The 25,677-nt window shown below is 45.1% G+C and overlaps 1 protein-coding gene across 3 annotated transcripts in view; it reads left to right on the plus strand.

Moving 5' to 3' along the window:
- The window catches only part of LOC118364163 (receptor-type tyrosine-protein phosphatase U), a 306,643-nt gene that overhangs the window by 68,729 nt on the left and 212,237 nt on the right, over positions 1–25,677 (plus strand). For 2 of the 3 annotated variants that reach the window (XM_035745412.2, XM_035745414.2), the window contains exon 2: positions 14,280–14,411. In XM_035745412.2, coding sequence (XP_035601305.1) covers positions 14,280–14,411 — 132 coding nt within the window. The remainder of the gene's footprint in view (positions 1–14,279; positions 14,412–25,677) is intronic. The other variant, XM_035745413.2, reaches the window with a different exon arrangement.

The following is a 25,677-nucleotide window of genomic DNA, read 5'->3' on the forward strand; positions in this document are numbered from 1 at the left end:
GTGCACCTCAGCCACACTCAAGGTACTAAACGATATCATAACCGCCATCGATAAAAGACAGTACTGTGCAGCCGTCTTCATCGACCTTGCCAAGGCCTTCGACTCTGTCAATCACCATATTCTTATCGGCAGACTCAGTAGCCTCGGTTTTTCGGATGACTGCCTTGCCTGGTTCACCAATTACTTTGCAGACAGAGTTCAGTGTGTCAAATCGGAGGGTATGCTGTCCGGTCCTCTGGCAGTCTCTATGGGGATGCCACAGGGTTCAATTCTCGGGCCGACTCTTTTCTCTATATATATCAATGATGTTGCTCTTTCTGCGGGCGATTCCCTGATCCACCTCTACGCAGACGACACCATTCTATATACCATTCGGCCCGTCATTGGACACTGTGCTATCTAACCTCCAAACGAGCTTAAATGCCATACAACACTCCTTCCGTGGCCTCCAACTGCTCTTAAACGCTAGTAAAACCAAATGCATGCTTTTCAACCGATCGCTGCCTGCACCCGCATGCCCGACTAGCATCATCACCCTGGATGGTTCCGACCTTGAATATGTGGACATCTATAAGTACCTAGGTGTCTGACTAGACTGCAAACTCTCCTTCCAGACTCATATCAAACATCTCCAATCGAAAATCAAATCAAGAGTCGGCTTTCTATTCCGCAACAAAGCCTCCTTCACTCACGCCGCCAAGCTTACCCTAGTAAAACGGACTATCCTACCGATCCTCGACTTCGGCGATGTCATCTACAAAATTGCTTCCAACACTCTACTCAGCAAACTGGATGCAGTCTATCACAGTGCCATCCGTTTTGTCACTAAAGCACCTTATACCACCCTCCACTGCGAATTGTATACTCTAGTCGGCTGGCCCTCGCTACATATTCGTCGCCAGACCCACTGGCTCCAGGTCATCTACAAGTCCATGCTAGGTAAAGCTCCGCCTTATCTCAGTTCATTGGTCACGATGGCAACGCCCATCCGTAGCACGCGCTCCAGCAGGTGTATCTCATTGATCATCCCTAAAGCCAACACCTCATTTGGCCGCCTTTCATTCCAGTACTCTGCTGCCTGTGACTGGAACGAATTGCAAAAATTGCTGAAGTTGGAGACTTTTATCTCCCTCACCAACTTCAAACATCAGCTATCTGAGCAGCTAACCGATCGCTGCAGCTGTACATAGTCTATTGGTAAATAGCCCACACATTTTCACCTACCTCATCCCCATACTGTTTTATTTATTTACTTTTCTGCTCTTTTGCACACCAATATCTCTACCTGTACATGACCATCTGATCATTTATCACTCCAGTGTTAATCTGCAAAATTGTAATTATTAGCCTACCTCATGCCTTTTGCACACATTGTATATAGACTCCCCCTTTTTTTTGTACTGTGTTATTGAATTGTTAATTGTTTACTCCATTTGTAACTCTGTGTTGTCTGTTCACACTGCTATGCTTTATCTTGGCCAGGTCGCAGTTGCAAATGAGAACTTGTTCTCAACTACCCTACCTGGTTAAATAAAGGTGAAATAAAAATAAAAAAATAAAAAAGATGTGTGCATGGGTAAGTGTCCCTATCCACGTAACAGTGAAGAAGGTATGAGAGATAAAAATAGGTATTTTGACCTCATTGAGACTGAATGGTTAAGTAAAAATAAATGAGTAGGGACTGTGCTTTTTCCTGACCATCTGATCTGACCATGAAGGACTGGGAGAATAGCATGTATGGAATGTCTCTCCACAGGTCTCTCAGATGTGTGCTCATTTTCTAATCGTGTGGACAGCTAGTTAGCATATCCTCATTTAATTTGTTTCCCAGGTGGCTTGGTGAAGCCAGCATTTATTTTAATCGGTGGGGATTCATTACCCATAGCGCCTGTGAACTAGTTATAACTGAGGTGTGTGCTGAGAGATAAGAGGGGCATGAAGGCTGAGCAAAAGTTTGTGAATTGGTTAAAGTTGCATATGAATTTTGTTTGGGCTTTGTGTGTGGATTTGTGTGTGTGTGTAATTGGGTGGCGGTGGTGTTGATGTTAGGATCTGCTTTGGCACTTGGTTTGTTTTATATAACATAAGCAGCATTTTCTCCAAGACTCTATCCAAGCGGAAAGTGTCTGTCCCCTTAAATGAGCGAATGCATGCTACACCCTGAATACAGCATATGTAAATGAAGAGGATAATCAGAGATTCACTAGCAATGCCAACTGTGCATAGCAAACACCTCATTATGTGGTAAAGCAGGGGTGCCACAAAACAGATGAGCAAAGACATGTGAAGTCTAATTTGTGAAGCTACATATGACATTGAGAATAGACTGATCCAGGGAGACAGACAGCCCAATCCCTGATTTGATGCACATGTAATATAATAATAATATATAATAATATATGCCATTTAGCAGACGCTTTTATCCAAAGCGACTTACAGTCATGTGTGCATACATTCTACGTATGGGTGGTCCCGGGAATCGAACCCACTACCCTGGCGTTACCAGCGCCATGCTCTACCAACTGAGCTACAGATGTCAAAGGGGGAGCAAATTGTTGAACACATTGCCCACCTATGACATCTTTATTCAGTGACATTGTATCCTTGTGAGCTTCTGACAACTTTCTATTCTGTTTGCACCTTGCTCTTTTCTTTGGTAATACCCCGAGAGTCATGGCAACAGTACCAGTGGATTTGTGAAGTTATTATGATTACTGTGATGCTGAAGAGGTCGTCTTTTCATAAAGGGGATGCAGGTTAATGTATTCTCTTATACATAGATGGTATTATAACTGTTACTGTAATTTAATTATACCAATGTGTTTTCATTAATTGAATTCCCTTAATCTATTTTATGAGAATTTGTAAGATTCTTGTTTGCATAAAATAGACGGAGACCAGTCTTATCAATAATAGGTAACAGAATTTATTCTCGGAGCGCGCTGCCACGTTACCACGTTTATTTACAATAACATGACGTCATTTCATTGCTTGTAAAATTAATCTCCTCCTCTCGACCGAGACAAAGGGATCTTTAAAAGTTCATTCTGACCCCCCTAGCACATACAAAGGACACACAACACAACTCAATTAACTTTTGACCCCTCAACATTATCGATCACCACTTAGCTGACAGTTCTAATTAACAGAACACTTAGGAATGTACTCACTGCCTTATCTAAAACACCCCAGAGCACAGAAGACTAGTTCTGAGCATATTTGAGCAGGTAAGAATTTTAAGATACAAAAACAGAAAGTGTACAGTAATGTGTTCCATTTCATTTGAAGTCATTTAGTTTTTCTAGGGCAGAGGTTACCAAACTGTGGGGCGCACAGTCTTTTTGTTTGTTTTTTAACTCTTGAAAGTTGTAATAGTAAAATACACAAGGTGACATTTTGAAATTGTGTAGTGCATCATCAGTATTCCTCAGTCATTGCATACCTTAGAGAACTATTTATAACTTGTCAGAAATGGAACAGATCAACTAGCCCATGTCAGCTAGGTTTGTTAGCCCATAGATTTTGTAATAATGTTTGAGTCACTCAAATATCACATGAATACACATTAGACATGGCAAAATATATAGAATTGGAAGTAAATGCACTTTAAAACTTCACCTTTTAACCTTGGCACTGTCTCAAACATCATATTTAGGTTCACGCTGTGCCTGATGCCAAATTATAATGTAATTACTTAGCGGGATAGAGACACCGCTGTCATGGAGGGAGGGAGGGCGGGAAAGAGCGAGGGAGAGAGATAGAGGGCAGAATTGAAATGTGAAGGCTGGGCTGGGCCATACACTATATAGACCAGTCAGAGCAGAAAAGACACTCCAGTCCTGATGCTCCAGCTCTCGCCTGATTGGTCCCTGTGGAGAGAAATCAGCATGCTTCATTTATAGCTCCAGTAAGGAATAATATACTGGCAGCGTTTGGATGTGTCAAGTCCCATATCTTTGGCTGTTCTATTAGAAATAGATCCCTGTGCAGGACAATTAACCTCTGGCCCTCGCCATGTGGATCCCTTCAGTAACGGCTTAGCATGGGCCATAAATCAGCTCCCCGGGGTGAAGAAGAGGAGAAACCTAGCCCAACTCAACATTCATTACTCTGTTGGCTCTCTGGCTGGGCTGCTACTATTCTCTGCTACCAATTACAATGCTATAGAGTTTCCAGTTTTAGCATATTATCATTGAAATGTAATGGAGGTTGGAGGAGGTGAGCAAGGCTGACTCCTGTGCGTTTGCGCGCCACTGAATAAATCGTCTGGCAGACGATTCGTCTGGCAGCTTAATACAGAATTAAGTCCACAGTACGTCTGCTATCTGTTCTTACAGGCTTGGAATGAACCATCTAGTTAGTAGACCAAACCTAGTTTTTTTATGATTGCCTGTAATATTTGAACTTCCAGACAACAAAATTGCCAATGATCTGTAATGGTTTTGGTGTCCTCTTGTTCATCAGCTGTAAAATTGCTTTGAAGCTGACTGTAGTCCGTGCGTCTGCTGCTTAATGGCAAAATGGTCAAATTTGAACCATTTGCTTAATGGTGGATTAGAGTCCAGAATGAGTTTTAATAAAGCAGTGGACCAGCAGGGTGACCTTGAGGGTCTGGTTCTAGTCATCCCCATCAGTAGCCCCGATGCGTCTCTAGGCTCTCACTGTCGCGCTCCAACTCTGGCTGGGGGAATCAGTGGCTGCCCACTTCTAGCCTGTAATTTTCACAACACTGGGCTAATGTGTGAGATGGCAACAGATGCTGCGAGAGGAGACGGACGCAAATGATGCCCAAGGGCCTTAAAAGCCCTGGCTATTAAATATAATTTGGAAATATTTTGCTTTTTGGTATGTGGAATGTAGCATGTTGTGATGTATTACAGTACAATAATAATCACAGACCCCTGGTTGCCATCCCTCTCTCCCTCCCCAACGTTATTAGTGTGTGTGTTTATGTGGCTGTGCTTAGGGGATGTGCGCTGTAGTTTGTTTGTGTTTTATGGGAAGGGGAATTCTTTACAAAAGCAGGGGGCCATCATTGCCTTTGCCAGGATCTGTGTGTGTGCGTGTTGCAAGGTTTGTGTTTTTATATTTGTTTTATTTCTATTAGTTTAAAGTTTTTTGTTGTTGTTTCGGTTAGTTTTCCGATCCATTTTACTCATTATTATTTAGCTAAAGTTTTATAAAAACATTTATTTCGTTTTTCATATTATTTAGTTTTGGTGTGTGGGACAGAAAGTAGCCTATGCATGGGAGACTAGGAGCCATTTATGTATTTTTATAGTTTTTGTGTTTTGGGGATGTCAGTTCTTTCCACTGTGGGGTAGTAATGCATAAGGTGCTCAAATCAAAGTTTATTTGGCACGTGCGCCGAATACACCCTTACAGTGAAATGCTTACTTACAGGCTCTAACCAATAGTGTGAAAAAAAGTGTGTGTGTGTGTGTGTGTGTGTGTGTGTGTGTGTGTGTGTGTGTGTGAGTAAAGAAATAAAACAACAGTAAAAAGACATTTGAAAATAAGAGTAGCAAGGCTATATACAGACACCGGTTAGTCATGCTTATTGAGGTAGTATGTACACGTAGGTATGGTTAAAGTGACTATGCATATATGATGAACAGAGAGTAGCAGAAGTGTAAAAAGAGGGGATGGCGGGTGGTAGGACACAATGCAGATAGCCCGGATAGCCAATGTGCGGGAGCACTGGTTGGTCGGGCCAATTGAGGTAGTATGTACATGAAGGTATAGTTAAAGTGACTATGCATATAAGATCAACAGAGAGTAGCAGCAGCGTAAAAGAGGGGGTGGAACACAATGCAATTAGTCCAGGTAACCATTTGGTTACCTGTTCAGGAGACTTATGGCTTGCGGGTAAAAACTGTTGAGAAGCCTTTTGATCCTAGACTTGGCGCTCCGGTACCACTTGCCATGCGGTAGTTGAGAGAACAGTCTATGCCTGGGGTGGGTGGAGTCTTTGACAATTTTTAGGGCCTTCTTGGTTACATTGAGGGATAGGTTGTTATACTGGCACCACCCAACCAGGTCTCTGACCTCCTCCCCATAGGCTGTCTTGTCGTTGTCGGTGATCAGGCCTACCACTGTTGTGTCGTCTGCAAACTTAATGATGATGTTGGAGTCATGCCTGGCCATGCACTTGTGGGTGAACAGGCAGTACAGGAGGGGACTGAGCACGCACCCCTGGGGAGCTCCGGTGTTGAGGATCAGCGTGGCAGATGTGTTGCTACCTACCCTCATCACCTGTTGACCTGTTTAAAGGTCTTACTCACTCCGGCTACGGAGCGCATGATCACACAGTCGTCCAGAACAGCTGATGCTCTCATGCATGCCTCAGTGTTGCTTGCCTCAAAGCGAGCATAGAAGTGATTTAGCTCGTCTGGTAGGCTCGTGTCACTGGGCAGATTGCAGGTGTGCTTCCCTTTGTAGTCTGTATTAGTTTGCAATCCCTGCCACATCCGACTAGCGTCGGAGACTGTGTAGAATGATTCAATCTTAGCCCTGTATTGACACGTTGCCTGTTTGATGGTTTGTCGCAGGGCATAGTGGGATTTCTTGTAAGCTTACGGGTTAGAGTCCCGCACCTTGAAAGCGGCAGCTCTACCCTTTAGCTCATTGCGAATGTTGTGGGGACGACGTCCTCAATGGACTTTTTGATAAAGCCAGTGACTGATGTGGTGTACTCCTCAATGTCATCGGAAGAATCCCGGAACATGTTCCAGTCTTTGATAGCAAAACAGTCCTGTAGTTTAGCATCTGCTTCATTTGACCACATTTTTTATAGACCATTTCACTGGTGCGTCCTGCTTTCATTTTTGCTTTTAAGCAGGAATCAGGAGGATGGAGTTGTGTTCGGATTTACCAAATGGAGGGCGAGGGAGAGCTTTGAACTCGTCTGTGTGTGGAGTACAGGTGATCTAAATGTATTTCCCCTCTGGTTGCACATTTAACATGTTGATAGAGATTTGGTAGAAATTATTTAAGTTTCCCTGCATGAAAGTCTCCGGCCACTAGGAGTGCCGCCTCTGGGTGAATGGTTTCCTGTTTGCTTATTTCCTTTTACAACTGACTGAGTGAGGTCTTAGTGCCAGCATCTGTTTGTGGTGGTAAATAAACAGCCATGAAAAGTATAGCTGAGAATTCTCTAGGCAAGTAGTGTGGCCTGCAATTGATCACAATATTCTCTACTTCAGGCGAGCAAAATCTAAAGACTTCCTTAGATTTCGTGCACCAGCTGTTGTTTAAAATATGCACAGACTGCCCACCCCCCCTCGTCTTACCGGAGTGTGCTGTTCTATCCTGCCGGTGCAGCGTATATCCCGCTAGCTGAATATCCATGTCGTCATTCAGCCACGATTCCGTGAAACATGGGATATTACAGTTTTTGATGTCCCGTTGGTAGGATATTCGTGATCGTACCTCGTCTAGTTTATTGTCAAATGATTGCACTTGGCGAGTAATATTAACAGTAACGGCAGCTTTCCTACTCGCCTTCTGCGGGTCCTGACGAGGCATCTGGCTGTTCGTCTTCTGCGTCGCTTCCTTTTGCAGATATTTGGGATGTCTGCCCTATGGGGTGTTTGGAAAATATCGTGAGTCCTGCTTGTTGTTGAAAAAGTCTTTGTCTAATCCGAGGTGAGTGATCGCTGTCCTGATATCCAGAAGCCCTTTTCTGCCGTAAGATACGGTTGCAGAAACATTATGTACAAAATAATTAACAAATATTGCGAAAAGAACACATAATAGCACAATTGCACAATTGGTTAGGAGACCGTAAAACAGCGGCCATCTCCTCCGGCACCATCTTGTTGCCTGGGTCAGGTCATAGTTTAGGTGTTTAACAGTAGACTCGGCGAGATGATGAAGATTCACATAGTAAACAGTAGTAGTGGGTCAATTTCCCAACAACCAGGAGCGTTTGTTCCATTGTTGTGGTCCTGGAGCGTGCACGTTGTAGCAGTGTGAAGTGCACCCCATGCACATACGCAGATACTTCTGTGTGAGAAAAAAGTATTGCATCATGCTCATCTCAATGGGATGAGCATCTCAAGGGGAAATTTTAAGCAGATTACTTTTGCCATTCAAAGTGTGTTGCATTCTGAGGATGAAAATTGTCTGATTTGCACCTACATGCCAACTGCATGAACTTTACAACAATCATGTGATCAAAGGTCATGAAGTATTGACTGCAGTCAATTGCAAGTTTGTTGCTCTTCCCCAACCTCTTCCTGCAGCCATCACCTGCATTGTGGCAGGCTCTATTGTCAACCAATCATTAGGGTGTGTTTGTTTGACTCACGAGAACGTGAACAAAGACATGACTGAAACAGGAACCAATTAGCTACGATTTACAGTGCCTTCGAAAATTATTCAGACCCCTTGTCTTTTTTCACATTTTGTTACATTACAGCTTTATTCAAAAATGGATTCAATCGTTTTTTCCCTCATCAATCTACGCACAATACGCCACAATGATAAAGCCAAAACAGGTTTTTAGACATTTTTGCTAATTCTTTAAAATAAAAAAACTGAAATATCTAATTTACATAAGTATTCAGACCCTTTTTTCAGTACTTTGTTGAAGCACCTTTGGCAGCGGTTACAGCATCGAGTCTTCATGAGTATGACGCTGCAAGCTTGGCACATCTGTATTTGGGGAGTTGCTCCCATTCTTCTCTGCAGATCCTCTCAAGCCCTGTCAGGTTGGATGGGGAGCGTTGCTGCACAGATATTTTCAGGTCTCTCCAGAGATGTTCGATTGGGTTCATGTCCGGGCTCTGGTTGGGCCACTCAAGGACATTCAGAGACTTGTTCCTAAGCCATGCCTGCATAGTCTTGATGCACAATCCAAGATGGCGTAGCAGTCGGACGTATGTTTTGTCTTGTCCCGTCCTGTCTAGTGTAAATATAGTTTTCTTCGTTTTTTTCTGTATATATTTCGTACATATTTTAATCTCACTTTCAAACTAGAGCTGAATATACTCTCCTGCAACCCGCATCACCCAATGTGGTACGGATCCGCCTTTTCTATACTTTACTTTAGAACCGGAGCCACCATCAGAAGCTAGCCAGCTAACTAGCTACTAGCTCGTACTCAGTTAGCCATTGCTAGCGGTCTTCTAAGCTAACTAGAACACCAGCGCGACATCAACCCAGAGCATATCAGACTGCTCTTTCTCTACCACATCTCCGGATTCCTACCGCAAGCTCTGAACCTTTACACCGGATCATCGCAACTAGCTAGCTGCAATTCCGAGTGGCTACTCCTGGCCAACGTCTCTGGCCCAAAACAAGCTACAGTTAGCCTTGAGCTAAGCCCACCTCCCGACTAGCCGAAGAGGCCCAACGATACCTCTTTTGCCAATTGGCCTGGACCCTTTACTGCCGACACGGAGCGCCGCCGATCCATCACGACTGGTCCGCCCGACATAATCGTCCGAGGTGGTTTCAACAGGCTTTTTCGTTGCGACATCGCCAAAGATCCATCTGCTGGCCAAGGCCCGCGAGCTTTCTGAAACGCTGTGTCTCCAGCTCACCCAGCGCACTAGAGCTCCTGTAGCATACTCCTGGGCTACAATTACCCGGGCCCACGACCGGTCTGTCGATGTCACCGCAAGAAGAGGAATAAACAGACTCACCCCATCGCGACGTCCCCCAAAGGTTAGCTCTCTAGCCCTCGCTATCTCCCTACTTGCTATTCGGCCTGCTAACGGCTAGCTTGTCTAGCCCGGGCCTACGAACTGTTAGCTTGTTAGCACAGGCCTGCTAACCATCTGACTCGCCTCATCCCAAACACTTCTGAACCCATTTACTTTCTATCTCTCTTTGATTTTTATTTGTTTATACCTTCCGGAAACCTGCCTCACCCACTGTGATACGGATTCGCTATCACTTTTAATTTTTATTTATTTTTATGACACACTCAAGAACCTCCAGACGCTAACCAGCTAACTAGCTACAAGCTATTTAGTCATTGTTAGTTTAAAAAAAAAAAAAAAAAAAAAAACCTGGATAACACTCGCCAGCCCAGCTTCCCTGCCCATCCACCGCTGCCCCCTGGACACTGATCTCTTGGCTACATAGCTGACGCACGCTGGACTGTCCATTAATCACGGTACTCCATTCTGCTTGTTTGTTTATCTGTCGGCCCAGTTGCCTAGTCAACGCCATTTTACCTGCTGTTTGTTGTGCTAGCTGATTAGCCTCGCCTACTGTTTTTAGCTAGCTTTCCCAATTCAACACCTGTGATTACTGTATGCCTCGCTGTATGTCTCTCCCAAATGTCAATATGCCTTGTATACTGTTGTTCAGGTTAGTTATCATTGTTTTAGTTCACAATGGAGCCCCTAGATCCACTCTGCATACCCCTGTTACCTCCTTTGTCCCACCCCCCACACATGCGGTGACCTCACCCATTACAACCAGCATGTCCAGAGATACAACCTCTCTCATCATCACCCAGTGCCTGGGCTTACCTCCGCTGTACCCGCACCCCACCATACCCCTGTCTGCGCATTATGCCCTGAATATATTCTACCATGCCCAGAAACCTGCTCCTCTTATCCTCTGCCCCCAACGCTCTAGGCGACCAGTTTTGATAGCCTTTAGCCGCACCCTCATACTACTCCTTCTCTGTTCCGCGGGTGATGTGGAGGTAAACCCAGGCCCTGCATGCCCCCAGGTACCCTCATTTGTTGACTTCTGTGATCGAAAAAGCCTTGGTTTTATGCATGTCAACATCAGAAGCCTCCTCCCTAAGTTTGTTTTACTCACTGCTTTAGCACACTCTGCTAACCCTGATGTCCTTGCCGTGTCTGAATCCTGGCTCAGGAAGGCCACCAAAAATTCAGAGATTTCCATACCCAACTATAACATCTTCCGTCAAGATAGAACTGCCAAAGGGGGCGGAGTCGCAGTCTACTGCAGAGATAGCCTGCAAAGTAATGTCATACTTTCCAGGTCCATACCCAAACAGTTTGAACTACTAATTTTGAAAATTACTCTCTCCAGAAACAAGTCTATCACTGTTGCCGCCTGCTACCGACCCCGTCAGCTCCCAGCTGCGCCCTGGACACCATTTGTGAATTGATCGCCCCCATCTAGCTTCAGAGTTTGTTCTGTTAGGTGACCTAAACTGGGATATGCTTAACACCCCGGCAGTCCTACAATCTAAGCTAGATGCCCTCAATCTCACTCAAATCATCAAGGAACCCACCAGGTACAACCCTAACTCTGTAAACAAGGGCACCCTCATAGACGTCATCCTGACCAACTGGCCCTCCAAATATACCTCCGCTGTCTTCAACCAGGATCTCAGCGATCACTGCCTCATCGCCTGTATCCGCCACGGAGCCGCAGTCAAACGACCACCCCTCATCACTGTCAAACGCTCCCTAAAACACTTCTGTGAGCAGGCCTTTCTAATCGACCTGGCCCGTGTATCCTGGAAGGACATTGACCTCATCCCGTCAGTTGAGGATGCCTGGTCATTCTTTAAAAGTAACTTCCTCACCATTTTAGATAAGCATGCTCCGTTCAAAAAATGCAGAACCAAGAACAGATACAGCCCTTGGTTCACTCCAGACCTGACTGCCCTCGACCAGCACAAAAACATCCTGTGGCGGACTGCAATAGCATCGAATAGCCCCCGTGATATGCAACTGTTCAGGGAAGTCAGGAACCAATACACGCAGTCAGTCAGGAAAGCTAAGGCCAGCTTCTTCAGGCAGAAGTTTGCATCCTGTAGCTCCAACTCCAAAAGTTCTGGGACACTGTGAAGTCCATGGAGAACAAGAGCACCTCCTCCCAGCTGCCCACTGCACTGAGGCTAGGAAACACGGTCTCCACCGATAAATCCATGATTATCGAAAACTTCAATAAGCACTTCTCAACGGCTGGCCATGCCTTCCGCCTGGCTACTCCAACCTCGGCCAACAGCTCCGCCCCCCGTAGTTCCTCACCCAAGCCTCTCCAGGTTCTCCTTTACCCAGATCCAGATAGCAGATGTTCTGAAAGAGCTGCAAAACCTGGACCCGTACAAATCAGCTGGGCTTGACAATCTGGACCCGCTATTTCTGAAACTATCTGCCACCATTGTCGCAACCCCTATTACCAGCCTGTTCAACCTCTCTTTCATATCGTCTGAGATCCCCAAGGATTGAAAGCTGCCGCAGTCATCCCCCTCTTCAAAGGGGAGACACCCTGGACCCAAACTGCTATAGACCTATATCCATCCTGCCCTGCCTATCTAAGGTCTTCGAAAGCCAAGTCAACAAACAGGTCACTGACCATCTCGAATCCCACCGTACCTTCTCCGCTGTGCAATCTGGTTTCCGAGCCGGTCACGGGTGCACCTCAGCCACACTCAAGGTACTAAATGATATCATAACCGCCATCGATAAAAGACAGTACTGTGCAGCCGTCTTCATCGACCTCGCCAAGGCTTTCGACTCTGTCAATCACCAAATTCTTATCGGCAGACTCAACAGCCTCGGTTTTCGGATTACTGCCTTGCCTGGTTCACCAATTACTTTGCAGACAGAGTTCAGTGTGTCAAATCAGAGGGCATGCTGTCCGGTCCTCTGGCAGTCTCTATGGGGTGCCACAGGGTTCAATTCTCGGGCCGACTCTTTTCTCTGTATATATCAATGATGTTGCTCTTGCTGCGGGCGATTCCCTGATCCACCTCTACGCAGACGACACCATTCTATATACTTTCGGCCCGTCATTGGACACTGTGCTATCCAACCTCCAAACGAGCTTCAATGCCATACAGCACTCCTTCCGTGGCCTCCAACTGCTCTTAAACGCGAGTAAAACCAAATGCATGCTTTTCAACCGATCGCTGCCTGCACCCGCATGCCCGACTAGCATCACCACCCTGGATGGTTCCAACCTTGAATATGTGGACATCTATAAGTACCTAGGTGTCTGGCTAGACTGCAAACTCTCCTTCCAGACTCACATCAAACATCTCCAATCAAAAATCAAATCCAGAGTCGGCTTTCTATTCCGCAACAAAGCCTCCTTCACTCACGCTGCCAAGCTTACCCTAGTAAAACTGACTATCCTACCGATCCTCGACTTCGGCGATGTCATCTACAAAATGGCTTCCAACACTCTACTCAGCAAACTGGATGCAGTCTACCACAGTGCCATCCGTTTTGTCACTAAAGCACCTTATACCACCCACCACTGCGACTTGTATGCTCTAGTCGGCTGGCCCTCACTACATATTCGTCGCCAGACCCACTGGCTCCAGGTCATCTACAAGTCCATGCTAGGTAAAGCTCCGCCTTATCTCAGTTCACTGGTCACGATGGCAACACCCATCCGTAGCACGCGCTCCAGCAGGTGTATCTCACTGATCATCCCTAAAGCCAACACCTCATTTGGCCGCCTTTCGTTCCAGTACTCTGCTGCCTGTGACTGGAACGAATTGCAAAAATCGCTGAAGTTGGAGACTTTTATCTCCCTCTCCAACTTCAAACATCAGCTATCCGAGCAGCTAACCGATCGCTGCAGCTGTACATAGTCTATAGGTAAATAGCTCACCCTTTTTCACCTACCTCATTCCCATACTGTTTTTATACTGTTTTTATTTATTTACTTTTCTGCTCTTTTGCACACCAATATCTCTACCTGTACATGCCCATCTGATCATTTATCACTCCAGTGTTAATCTGCAAAATTGTATTATTCGCCTACCTCCTCATGCCTTTTGCACACATTGTATATAGACTGCCCATTTTTTTCTACTGTGTTATTGACTTGCTAATTGTTTACTCCATGTGTAACTCTGTGTTGTCTGTTCACACTGCTATGCTTTATCTTGGCCAGGTCGCAGTTGCAAATGAGAACTTGTTCTCAACTAGCCTACCTGGTTAAATAAAGGTGAAATAAAAAAATAAAATAAAAAGGGTCATTTTCCTTTGTATGGAGAACCTTCGCCCCAGTCTGAGATCCTGCGTGCTCTGGAGAAGGTTTTCATCAAGGATCTCTCTCTATACTTTTCTCTGTTCATCTTTCCCTTCATCCTGACTAGTCTCCCAGTCCCTGCCACTGAATAACATCCCCACAGCATGATGCTGCCACCCCAATGCTTCACCGTAGGGATGGTGCCAGGTTTCCTCCAGACGTGACACTTGGTATTCAGGCCAATCTTCAATCTTGGTTTCATCAGACCAGAGAATCTTGTTTGCTTTTTGCCATTTACTTCATCATGTGTGACCTCCCACTTAATGTAATCTCCGTCTCTCTCTCCTCAGCAGCAGGCTGCACCTTTGACGAGGATTCTGAGCCCAGTCTGTGTGACTTCACCCAAGGGGAGGAGGATGACTTTGACTGGCAGCTCTTCAGGACACACAACTCACCCTACGCCTCTTCTGACCTCCTGCGTGGTGAGTTCCTGCTCATATTATGCTTCAGAGTATTGAAGTATTCTCAGGTGCTAACCTGGTATCCACTATGGTATCCAATGCAAGTATCACTTTCACTTTGTGGATGGGTTATCTGTATCAGCAAGTATAAGAAACAAGGACTGGGGGGTGAGACATCTCAAGTCTTAATGTGTGATGTTATCCTCCCTGGATTACAATCCTTAGATTATCAGTGTGCTAGCCAACAACACTGCCTTTCTAAACAGACAGCGCCTGCTCTTCTTAGGTGCATGTTTGTTCAAATGAGATGCTGAAGCTGTCCAGAAGCTGTGGGTGTTTTGGAAAACTCCAAAGTGTGGAAGCCTGCCTAGGATTATTAAAACCTCTTAGAGCTCCCCCTACTTTGTGCAATTCCCGCCTGAAGACATACCCAAATCTAACAGCCTGTAGCTCAGGCACAGAACCAAGGATATGCATATTCTTGGTACCATTTCAAAGAAAACACTCTGAAGTTTGTGTAAATGTGAATTGAATGTAGGAGAATATAACACAATACATCTGGTTTAGATAAAACAATGAAAAAAACGATACGTTTTTATTTTTATTTTGTATCATCATCTTTAAAATGAACAAGATAAAACAAACATTCAGATAGGATGATAGGGACAATTTCGGTGAAATATATAAGAGGGCAACAGTACTTTGTGCAAAGTTTCAGAATGATAACTTCCAAAATGAGTGTGCTACATGACATTTATCATGAAGTCACCCAGGTGTCCTACACAAGTAGCCCAAATGTACCCAAGTGGCCAAATTGGTGAAGGTATACATGTTGAACCAAATAACTATATACAAAATATCAAAATGGTATTCTAACACACCCCCAAAAAAAAAAAAATGAGGAAAAAGAAAATGGTGGAAAAAATAATTATGAATTAAAAAATATATGAAAAAATATATATATTTATATATACATTTACAAAATAACATGGGTAACTATTTACACACTTTCAATATTTGGAAGACCCTCAGTCCTCTATCAAATCAAATCTATTTATATAGCCCCAGCCTAAAACCCCAAACCGCAAGCAATGCAGGTGTAGAACCACGGTGGCTAGGAAAAACTCCCTAGAAAGGCAAAAACCTAGGAAGAAACCCAGAGAGGAACCAGGCTATGAGGGTGGCCAGTCCTCTTCTGGCTGTGCCAGGTGGAGATCACAGTTGTTGTAGAGGGTGCAACAGGACAGCACCTCAAGAGTAAAAATGAACAGTTTAGGGTTCCATAGCCGCAGGCAGAACAGTTGAAACTGGAACAGTGCTAATGCCAGGTGGACTGGGGACAGCAAGGAGTCATCATGCCAGGTAGTCCTGACGCATGGTCCTAGGGCTCAGGTCCTCCGAGAGAGAGAAAGAGAGAATTAGAGAGCATACTTAAATTCACAGAGGACGCCGGATAAGACTCCCATTCGGAGTCAGTGTCACTGTGAAAGACAATGTTCAGTTAGAATAGTTTCACATATGAGCCCTGTATCAACAGGTATAATAAACCGATATATATATACACTGCTCCAAAAATAAAGAGAACACTAAAATAACACATCCTAGATCTGAATGAATGAAATATTCTTATTGAATACTTTTTCATTACGTAGTTGAATGTTGTGACGGCCCGGAATTTTTCTGAACCGTCTCAGTGCAGCTCCTTCCAATAGGACGCTTTCCCTTTAATTCCCAATTAAATAGCCAGCATCAGCTGCGCAAAAGTGGGGTTGTGATGGAGACGTGCATGAGGATGTGTTCAACCCTCAGTTCGAAGCTTCTCTATTCCGTTTGTTTTGTTGCCGTTAAACGTGTGTTTTGTAGCCTAAGAGAGTTTACCCAGGATCGGATCCACTCTTTGCGTCCCTGGACTACACCTCTCCGTTCTTCGTGGCCTTTCTCCGCTGGAGATCTATTGGCGGATTGGATTGTCTGACTGACCGACTGACTACCACCTTTTTGTATACGGTATTTCATTTGTTTGGATGTGATGTATACTGTGATTTATGTAGTTAGTTGTAGTTGAGGACTTAATTAAGAGTTGATCCGCTTTAAAGTTCTGTGGTAAAGTAATTGTTATATTGATTGTATGTTTAGTACTGGGTTTACGCTACACTGAATGAACGGACAAACATCGCGTGACAAAAGTCACTTGAGTTCACTGAACTCCTTTACCGGGCTGGACTCTTTTTAGGCCCGAGGTACAGGACATTTCTGGAGGAACCAGAACTCATTGTGATATTATTATATATATATGTGTGTGTGTAATCATTGTTGTTGCTAATACAACCCACGCAACAGAATATAGTTGTTTTTGAAGTTCTTTCCAATGTTTTAAGGGTTTATGAAAAGTTTATTTCCATCCTGACTTTTACATAAGTCCTTTGTATTGGTGTAGACTTGACAGACCAGATGGGACTCATTCGCACCCAAACTAAAAGGAGAAAACCAATGTTTTCTCTGGTAGGCACAACCTACCTGGCACCCCTATAAATAATAACCTCAAGTCAAAACCGTTACAATGTGCTGACAACAAAATCACACAAATTATCAATGGAAATCAAATTTATCAACCCATGGAGGTCTGGATTTGGAGTCACACTCAAAATTAAAGTGGACAACCACACTACAGGCTGATCCAACTTTGATGTAATGTCCTTAAAACAAGTCAAAATGAGGCTCAGTAGTGTGTGTGGCCTCCACGTGCCTGTATGACCTCCCTACAACGTCTGGGCATGCTCCTGATGAGGTGGCGGATGGTCTCCTGAGGGATCTCCTCCCAGACCTGGACTAAAGCATCCGCCAACTCCTGGACAGTCTGTCTGTGGATGGATGGAGCGAGACATGATGTCCCAGATGTGCTCAATTGGATTCAGGTCTGGGGAACGGACGGGCCAGTCCATAGCATCAATGCCTTCCTCTTGCAGGAACTGCTGACACACTCCAGCCACATGAGGTCTAGCATTGTCTTGCATTAGGAGGAACCCAGGGCCAACCGCACCAGCATATGGTCTCACAAGGGGTCTGAGGATCTCATCTCGGTACCTATTGGCAGTCAGGCTACCTCTGGTGAGCACATGGAGGGCTATGCGGCCCCCAAAGAAATGCCACCCCACACCATGACTGACCCACCGCCAAACCGGTCATGCTGGAGGATGTTTCAGGCACCAGAACGTTCTTCACGGCGTCTCCAGACTCTGTTACGTCTGTCACATGTGCTCAGTGTGAACCTGCTTTCATCTGTGAAGAGCACAGGGCACCAGTGGCGAATTTGCCAATCTTGGTGTTCTCTGGCAAATGCCAAACATCCTGCACAGTGTTGGGCTGTAAGCACAACCCCCACCTGTGGACGTCAGGCACTCATACCACCCTCATGGAGTCTGTTTCTGACCGTTTGAGCAGACACATGCACATTTGTGGCCTGCTGGAGGTCATTTTGCAGAGTTCTGGCAGTGCTCCTCCTTGCACAAAGACGGAGGTAGCGGTCCTGCTGCTGGGTTGTTGCCCTCCTACGGCCTCCTCCACGTCTCCTGATGTACTGGCCTGTCTCCTGGTAGCACCTCCATTCTCTGGACACTACGCTGACAGACACAGCAAACCTTCTTGCCACAGCTCGCATTGATGTGTCATCCTGGATGAGCTGCACTACCTGAGCCACTTGTGTGGGTTGTAGACTCTGTCTCATGCTACCACTAGAGTGAAAGCACCGCCAGCATTCAAAAGTGACCAAAACATCATTCAGGAAGCATAGGAGCTGAGAAGTGGTCTGTGGTCCCCACCTGCAGAACCACTCCTTTATTGGGGGTGTCTTGTTAATTGCCTATAATTTCCACCTGTTGTCTATTCCATTTGCACAACAGCATGTACAATTTATTGTCAATCAGTGTTGCTTCCTAAGTGGGCAGTTTGATTTCACAGAAGTGTGATTGACTTGGAGTTACATTGTGTTGTTTAAGTGTTCCCTTTATTTTTTTGAGCAGTGTATATAGAGAGAGAGTACAGGGAACATAAGGTTGAATACATTATTATGACCTGCTAGATCTACCGTCTCTTTTTATATTATGACATTTCAGCTAGATCTACTGTCTCTATTATATTATGACAGACCAGCTAGATCTACTGTCTTTATTATATTACAACAGACCAGCTGTATCTACTGTCTCCATTTCACTTTGGCCATTGTTGTGTGGGCCTGCCCTCCCCTCAACAGCCTCAAATAGGCTATTTCATGTGGGTTGGGGTGGGGCGGCAGACACACGCATCTCACATTTCATGACATTACATGTTTATTTATTGCTTCTAAAATGTAACAAAAAAATCACAAATAATATTTTCAAACAAGGGCATTAGCATGATAAGACGATGTCCTCTCCCGTTCAAAAAATATTCCTCCACAATCGCTAAATGAATCGTCCTACAACAATCTCTGTCTCACCTTCCCAATCAATTTATTCTAAAATTGTGTGTATATCTGGACTTAGATTTAGCTTTCCCTGACTTAGTCGCCATAATGATTGATATATGAACAGCTGAATCTGCGCGTTTACCAAACAATGCAGTGCGTAATATGTGTTTCTCCTTCCGGTATGAAACTTCAATAGCAAATTATTCACTTGCTCTGGAGCTTACTACATGGGTTGGTCTTGCAACACATAAACATGGCCTATTGCCGTTTAGCTCAGCTCATTGGCTATCTAACCAGCTAGATTTCAAGACGATCAGTGGTCATTTGGTTAAGACAGTCAATCAATGAAACAGTGGGCAAATCATTGGTGCACAATGATGTCATGACTTGTTGTCTTCAAATCGGTTTCTTTCAGTCAATACGTCCCGCAAAATGGCCCATCACGTTTGATTGTGTTACAAACGAACCAGTTGATTGCAGTGAAACCAAACATGACTGGAAATGTCACGTTCTGTGTGGGTTATTTACCTGGAATGTGTCGTCGAAAATGGAATGAGACGGAATTCACGACACAAGCGGTTCACAAAATGTTTCGTGTTGGGCTATAAAAACGGATTTTATCAAACAAAAGATCATTCATTGTGTAACAATGAGCATTGGGATTGCAAACAGACGAAGATTGTCAAAGGTAAACAATTAATTTTAATGCAGTTTGGGAATATGTTACGCCTGTGCTAGTTAAAATGTTTTTTTTTTTTATGGGGCTCTATGCTCAGATAATCGCATAGTATTCTTTCGCAGTAAATACTTTTTAAAATCTGACAACGCAGTTGGATTAGCAAGATTCTAGGCTTTCGATACATGTGAGACACTTGTATTTTCATTAATGTTTAATATGACTATTTATGTAGCGATCACCGTATGTTGTGGAATTTCAGCCCGCTAGTTGGTTCCGTGCGCAGAGAGGTTAATGGGATTCAGCGTAAATGGGTGTGGCGTCGAGCGGCGTCGGCCTCATCAGGAATGTGTGGCCGTATGCAAATCAACCATGAAATGTCCAGCATGTCTTTAATCAAGCAGTCATATCCCACAGTGGTGTCTATTCCCCCACTAACACATGGGATAACTCCTATGTTATCCCATGTTATGTTATGCAGACAGAAATGTACAGTTTCATGCGTCTCTGCTGGATGCTGCCACATGGAGAATGGAACTGCATGCGTACTTCATAAAATGCACCAATCATCCGACCCCCACATTAACAAGCACCTTGGGGGAACAGACAGAAAGAGAGGGGGGAGGTTACAGTATTTACAGCAGTGCTATTGAAGCTTATGGGCAAGGTTGTAGCTCTTCAAGCCGACTGCCTGAGAGGAGTGATTAGACCACTGATCTTTGTCTTAGTCAATCAATCAGTCAACCAATGATGTCTCACTGTGTGAGTGAGAGGTGTGGCAGGAACGTTGTGCAATGTGTAGAGTGTAGAGAATAGTATGGAGTCGTTTAAAAAAAAAAAAAAAAGAAAAAAGTTAGAGATGCAAAATAAACTTGAAAGAAACCCCCCAAGACATCATAATTACATAATAGAGTAGGACAAACGGTTGGCTGATACAAAAATGGATATTAAGAAAGATAACATAAGCTGTGCTGAGACAGACAACACAATGATAAGACTCACTACAATCAAGCGAATAGAATAATAGAACATTTATTAACCACAGTCCTGTAAAGCTTAGAGAGGATATCATGTCAAATACTGTTAAAGTAATATGGCTCTAGGTTCATCATCACCTTTGATGATACAGTGGTAGCAATATATGGTTTACAATTTACCGAAAAGACACATGCCAATGGAGGCACTGTTGTGGTCTATATAAAGAACCATACTGGCTACAGGTTCATCTGCCTCACCTAAAGGCCATTCTTGTGGGAAGCTGCTATAGACCACCAAGTGCTAACAGTCAGTATCTGGATAACATGTGTGAAATGCTTGATCATGTATGTGATATCAACAGAGAGGTATATTTTCTGGGTGAGTTAAATATTGACTGGCTTTCATCAAGCTGCCCACTCCAGAAAAAGCTTAAAACTGTAACCAGTGCCTGCAACCTGGTTCAGGTTATCAGTCAACCTACCAGGGTACTTACAAACAGTACAGGAATGAGAGTTCAAAAGAGGTCATACAAGAAGTTTTGTAGTTATTCCTATGTTATTGATGTAAAGAATATATGTTGGTCCGTGGTGTGTAAAGATGAGAAAACAGACAGTACACTTGACACATTCATGAAATTGCTTATTCCAGTTGCTAATAAGCATGCACCCATTAAGACAATGACTGTAAAAACTGTTAAATCCCTGTGGATTGTTGAGGAATTGAAAAATTGTATGGACGAGAAGGATGAGGCAAAAAGAATGGCAAATAAGTCTGGCTGCACAACCTGTTAGCAAATGTATTGCAAATTGAGAAATCATGTGACTAAACTGAATAAAAAGAAGAAGAAACTATACTATGAAACTATCAGGGTTCGGGTATGACCCAGGTGCAGACAGTGTCGAAGTAACAAATGTGTATTTCTAGTACAGAGGCAGGCAAACGACAGGTCAAGGGCAGACAGAGGTCAGAAATCCAGAAAGGGTCCAACAGGTCTGGAACGGCAGGCAGTATTAGGATCAGGGCAGTCAGAAAGGTCAAAACTGGGAGGAACAGGAACAGACAGGAGCAAGGGGACAAACGGGGACAAAGAATGTGTGTGCCCACAGGCTTAGAGGGAAGCAGAAGTCATTCCGCTACCTAAGTATAGTAAATCCCCCTTTAATGGCTCAAATAGCTGACCAATCAGCCTGTTACCAAACCTTAGTAAACTTCTGGAACAAACTTTCAGCATGGATATAGAGACAGACTTTCGACAAGCACAGCACTTACACAAATGACTGATTGGCTGAGAAAAATTCATGAGAAAAAGATTGAGGGGGCTGTTTTGTTAGACTTCAGTGCAACCTTTGACATTATCAATCAAAGTCTACTGCTCGAAAAACGTTTGTGTTATGGCTTTACTCCCCCTGCTATATTGTGGATAAAGAGTTACCTGTCTAACAGAACACAGAGTGGGTTCTTTAATGGAAGCCTCTCCAACATAATTCAGGTAGAATCAGGAATTCCCTGATTAGATTAAAATCAATTCCCTGCAGCTGTCTAGGCCCATTTACTATTTTCAATCTCTACTAATGAATTGCCACTGGCTTTGAGGAAAGCCTGTGTCTATGTATGCAGACAACTCAACACTATACATGTCAGCTACTACAGCAACTGAAATGACTGCAACACTTAAAGAGTTTCAGTTAGTTTCAGAGTGGCTGGCAAGGAATACGTTTGCCCTAAATATTTCTAAAATTAAAAGCATTGTATTTGGGACAAATCATTCACTAAACCCTAAACCTCAGCTAAATCTTGCAATAAATAATGTGGAAATTGAGCAAGTTGAGGTGACTAAACTGCTTGGAGTAACCCTGGTTTGTAAACTATTATGGTCGAAACATTTTGCTACTTCCCCCCCCATCTTCGCTACTGTTGTATGTCCATGACAGGGCACTGCTCTACCTTCTTGACAGCACTGTCAACAAGACAGATCCTACAGGCCCTAATTTTTTCGCACCTGGACTACTGTTCAGTCATGTGGTCAGGTGCCACAAAAAAGCACTTAGGAAAATTGCGATTGATTCAGAACAGGGCAGCACGGTTGGCCCTTGGATGTACACAGATAGTTTATATTAATAATATGCATGTCAATCTCTCCTGGCTCAAAGTGGAGGAAAGTTTGACTTCATCACTGCTTGTATTTAAATGCACCCAGGAATGCACCCATGCAAACCCCACAAGACATGCCACAAGACTATGGTAGGCTCAGAGTACTACATAAAGCCATGAGATTGAACTCTATTCCACATCAAGTAACTTACATTTACATTTAAGTCATTTAGCAGACGCTCTTATCCAGAGCGACTTACAAATTGGTGCATACACCTTATGACATCCAGTCAGAACAGCCACTTGCATCTAAATCTAGTTTTTTCCGCAGTGAAGAAAGAAATAAAGAGCAGGGGGTGAGAAGGATTACTTAGCCCTTTATGAACTGACTTACCCTATCCTAGGTATTCCTTGAAGAGGTGGGGTTTCAGGTGTCTCCGGAAGGTGGTGATTGACTCCGCTGTCCTGGCGTCGTGAGGGGAGTTTGTTCCACCATTGGGGGCCAGAGCAGCGAACAGTTTTGACTGGGCTGAGCGGGAACTGTACTTCCTCAGTGGTAGGGAGGCGAGCAGGCCAGAGGTGGATGAACGCTGTGCCCTTGTTTGGGTGTAGGGCCTGATCAGAGCCTGGAGGTACTGAGGTGCCGTTCCCCTCACAGCTCCGTAGGCAAGCACCATGGTCTTGTAGCGGATGCGAGCTTCAACTGGAAGCCAGTGGAGAGAGCGGAGGAGCGGGGTGACGTGAGAGAATTTGGGAAGGTTGAACACCAGACGGGCTGCGGCGTTCTGGATGAGTTGTAGGGGTTTAATGGCACAGGCAGGGAGCCCAGCCAACAGCGAGTTGCAGTAATCCAGACGGGGAGATGACAAGTGCCTGGATTAGGACCTGCGCCGCTTCCTGTGTGAGGCAGGGTCGTACTCTGCGGATGTTGTAGAGCATGAACCTACAGGAACGGGCCACCGCCTTGATGTTAGTTGAGAACGACAGGGTGTTGTCCAGGATCACGCCAAGGTTCTTAGCGCTCTGGGAGGAGGACACAATGGAGTTGTCAACCGTGATGGCGAGATCATGGAACGGGCAGTCCTTCCCCGGGAGGAAGAGCAGCTCCGTCTTGCCGAGGTTCAGCTTGAGGTGGTGATCCGTCATCCACACTGATATGTCTGCCAGACATGCAGAGATGCGATTCGCCACCTGGTCATCAGAAGGGGGAAAGGAGAAGATTAATTGTGTGTCGTCTGCATAGCAATGATAGGAGAGACCATGTGAGGTTATGACAGAGCCAAGTGACTTGGTGTATAGCGAGAATAGGAGAGGGCCTAGAACAGAGCCCTGGGGACACCAGTGGTGAGAGCGCGTGGTGAGGAGACAGATTCTCGCCACGCCACCTGGTAGGAGCGACCTGTCAGGTAGGACGCAATCCAAGCGTGGGCCGCGCCGGAGATGCCCAACTCGGAGAGGGTGGAGAGGAGGATCTGATGGTTCACAGTATCGAAGGCAACCGATAGGTCTAGAAGGATGAGAGCAGAGGAGAGAGAGTTAGCTTTAGCAGTGCGGAGCGCCTCCGTGATACAGAGAAGAGCAGTCTCAGTTGAATGACTAGTCTTGAAACCTGACTGATTTGGATCAAGAAGGTCATTCTGAGAGAGATAGCGGGAGAGCTGGCCAAGGACGGCACGTTCAAGAGTTTTGGAGAGAAAAGAAAGAAGGGATACTGGTCTGTAGTTGTTGACATCAGAGGGATCGAGTGTAGGTTTTTTCAGAAGGGGTGCAACTCTCGCTCTCTTGAAGACGGAAGGGACGTAGCCAGCGGTCAGGGATGAGTTGATGAGCGAGGTGAGGTAAGGGAGAAGGTCTCCGGAAATGGTCTGGAGAAGAGAGGAGGGGATAGGGTCGAGCGGGCAGGTTGTTGGGCGGCCGGCCGTCACAAGACGCGAGATTTCATCTGGAGAGAGAGGGGAGAAAGAGGTCAGAGCACAGGGTAGGGCAGTATGAGCAGAACCAGCGGTGTCGTTTGACTTAGCAAACGAGGATCGGATGTCGTCGACCTTCTTTTCAAAATGGTTGACGAAGTCATCTGCAGAGAGGGAGGAGGGGGGGGAGGGGGAGGAGGATTCAGGAGGGAGGAGAAGGTGGCAAAGAGCTTCCTAGGGTTAGAGGCAGATGCTTGGAATTTAGAGTGGTAGAAAGTGGATATATATAGATAGATAGATATCTCAAAGTGCTGTACAGAAACCCAGCCTAAAACCCCAAACAGCAAGCAATGCAGGTGTAGAAGCACGGTGGCTAGGAAAAACTCCCTAGAAAGGCCAAAACCTAGGAAGAAACCTAGAGAGGAACCAGGCTATGTGGGGTGGCCAGTCTTCATCTGGCTGTGCCGGGTGGAGATTATAACTGAACATGGCCAAGATGTTCAAATGTTCATAAATGACCAGCATGGTCAAATAATAATAAGGCAGAACAGTTGAAACTGGAGCAGCAGCACGGCCAGGTGGACTGGGGACAGCAAGGAGTCATCATGTCAGGTAGTCCTGAGGCATGGTCCTAGGGCTCAGGTCCTCCGAGAGAGAGAAAGAAAGAGAGAAAGAGAGAATTAGAGCACACTTAAATTCACACAGGACACCGAATAGGACAGGAGAAGTACTCCAGATATAACAAACTGACCCTAGCCCCCCGACACAAACTACTGCAGCATAACTACTGGAGGCTGAGACAGGAGAGGTCAGGAGACACTGTGGCCCCATCCGAGGACACCCCCGGACAGGGCCAAACAGGAAGGATATAACCCCACCCACTTTGCCAAAGCACAGCCCCCACACCACTAGAGGGATATCTTCAACCACCAATTTACCATCCTGAGACAAGACCAAGTATAGCCCACAAAGATCAGATTAACTGGACTACCGGGAGGGTAACTACTTGGAGCACCTTTTGTCGTTCTAATTGTTTACCTTCTGCCCTTCCACCTGCCTTGTCTGTACCCCAGTCCATTCCAGATCCCCCGGACCTGTCTTCTGTTCCTCCAGAGTATCACAGTTTAGCTCCTGTGTTCAGTAAGCACCACACCCCATCTCTGCCGCCTCATCGGCCGTACGACTGCG

Source organism: Oncorhynchus keta, chromosome 31, assembly GCF_023373465.1.
Source record: "Oncorhynchus keta strain PuntledgeMale-10-30-2019 chromosome 31, Oket_V2, whole genome shotgun sequence".
Lineage (NCBI taxonomy): Eukaryota > Metazoa > Chordata > Actinopteri > Salmoniformes > Salmonidae > Oncorhynchus > Oncorhynchus keta.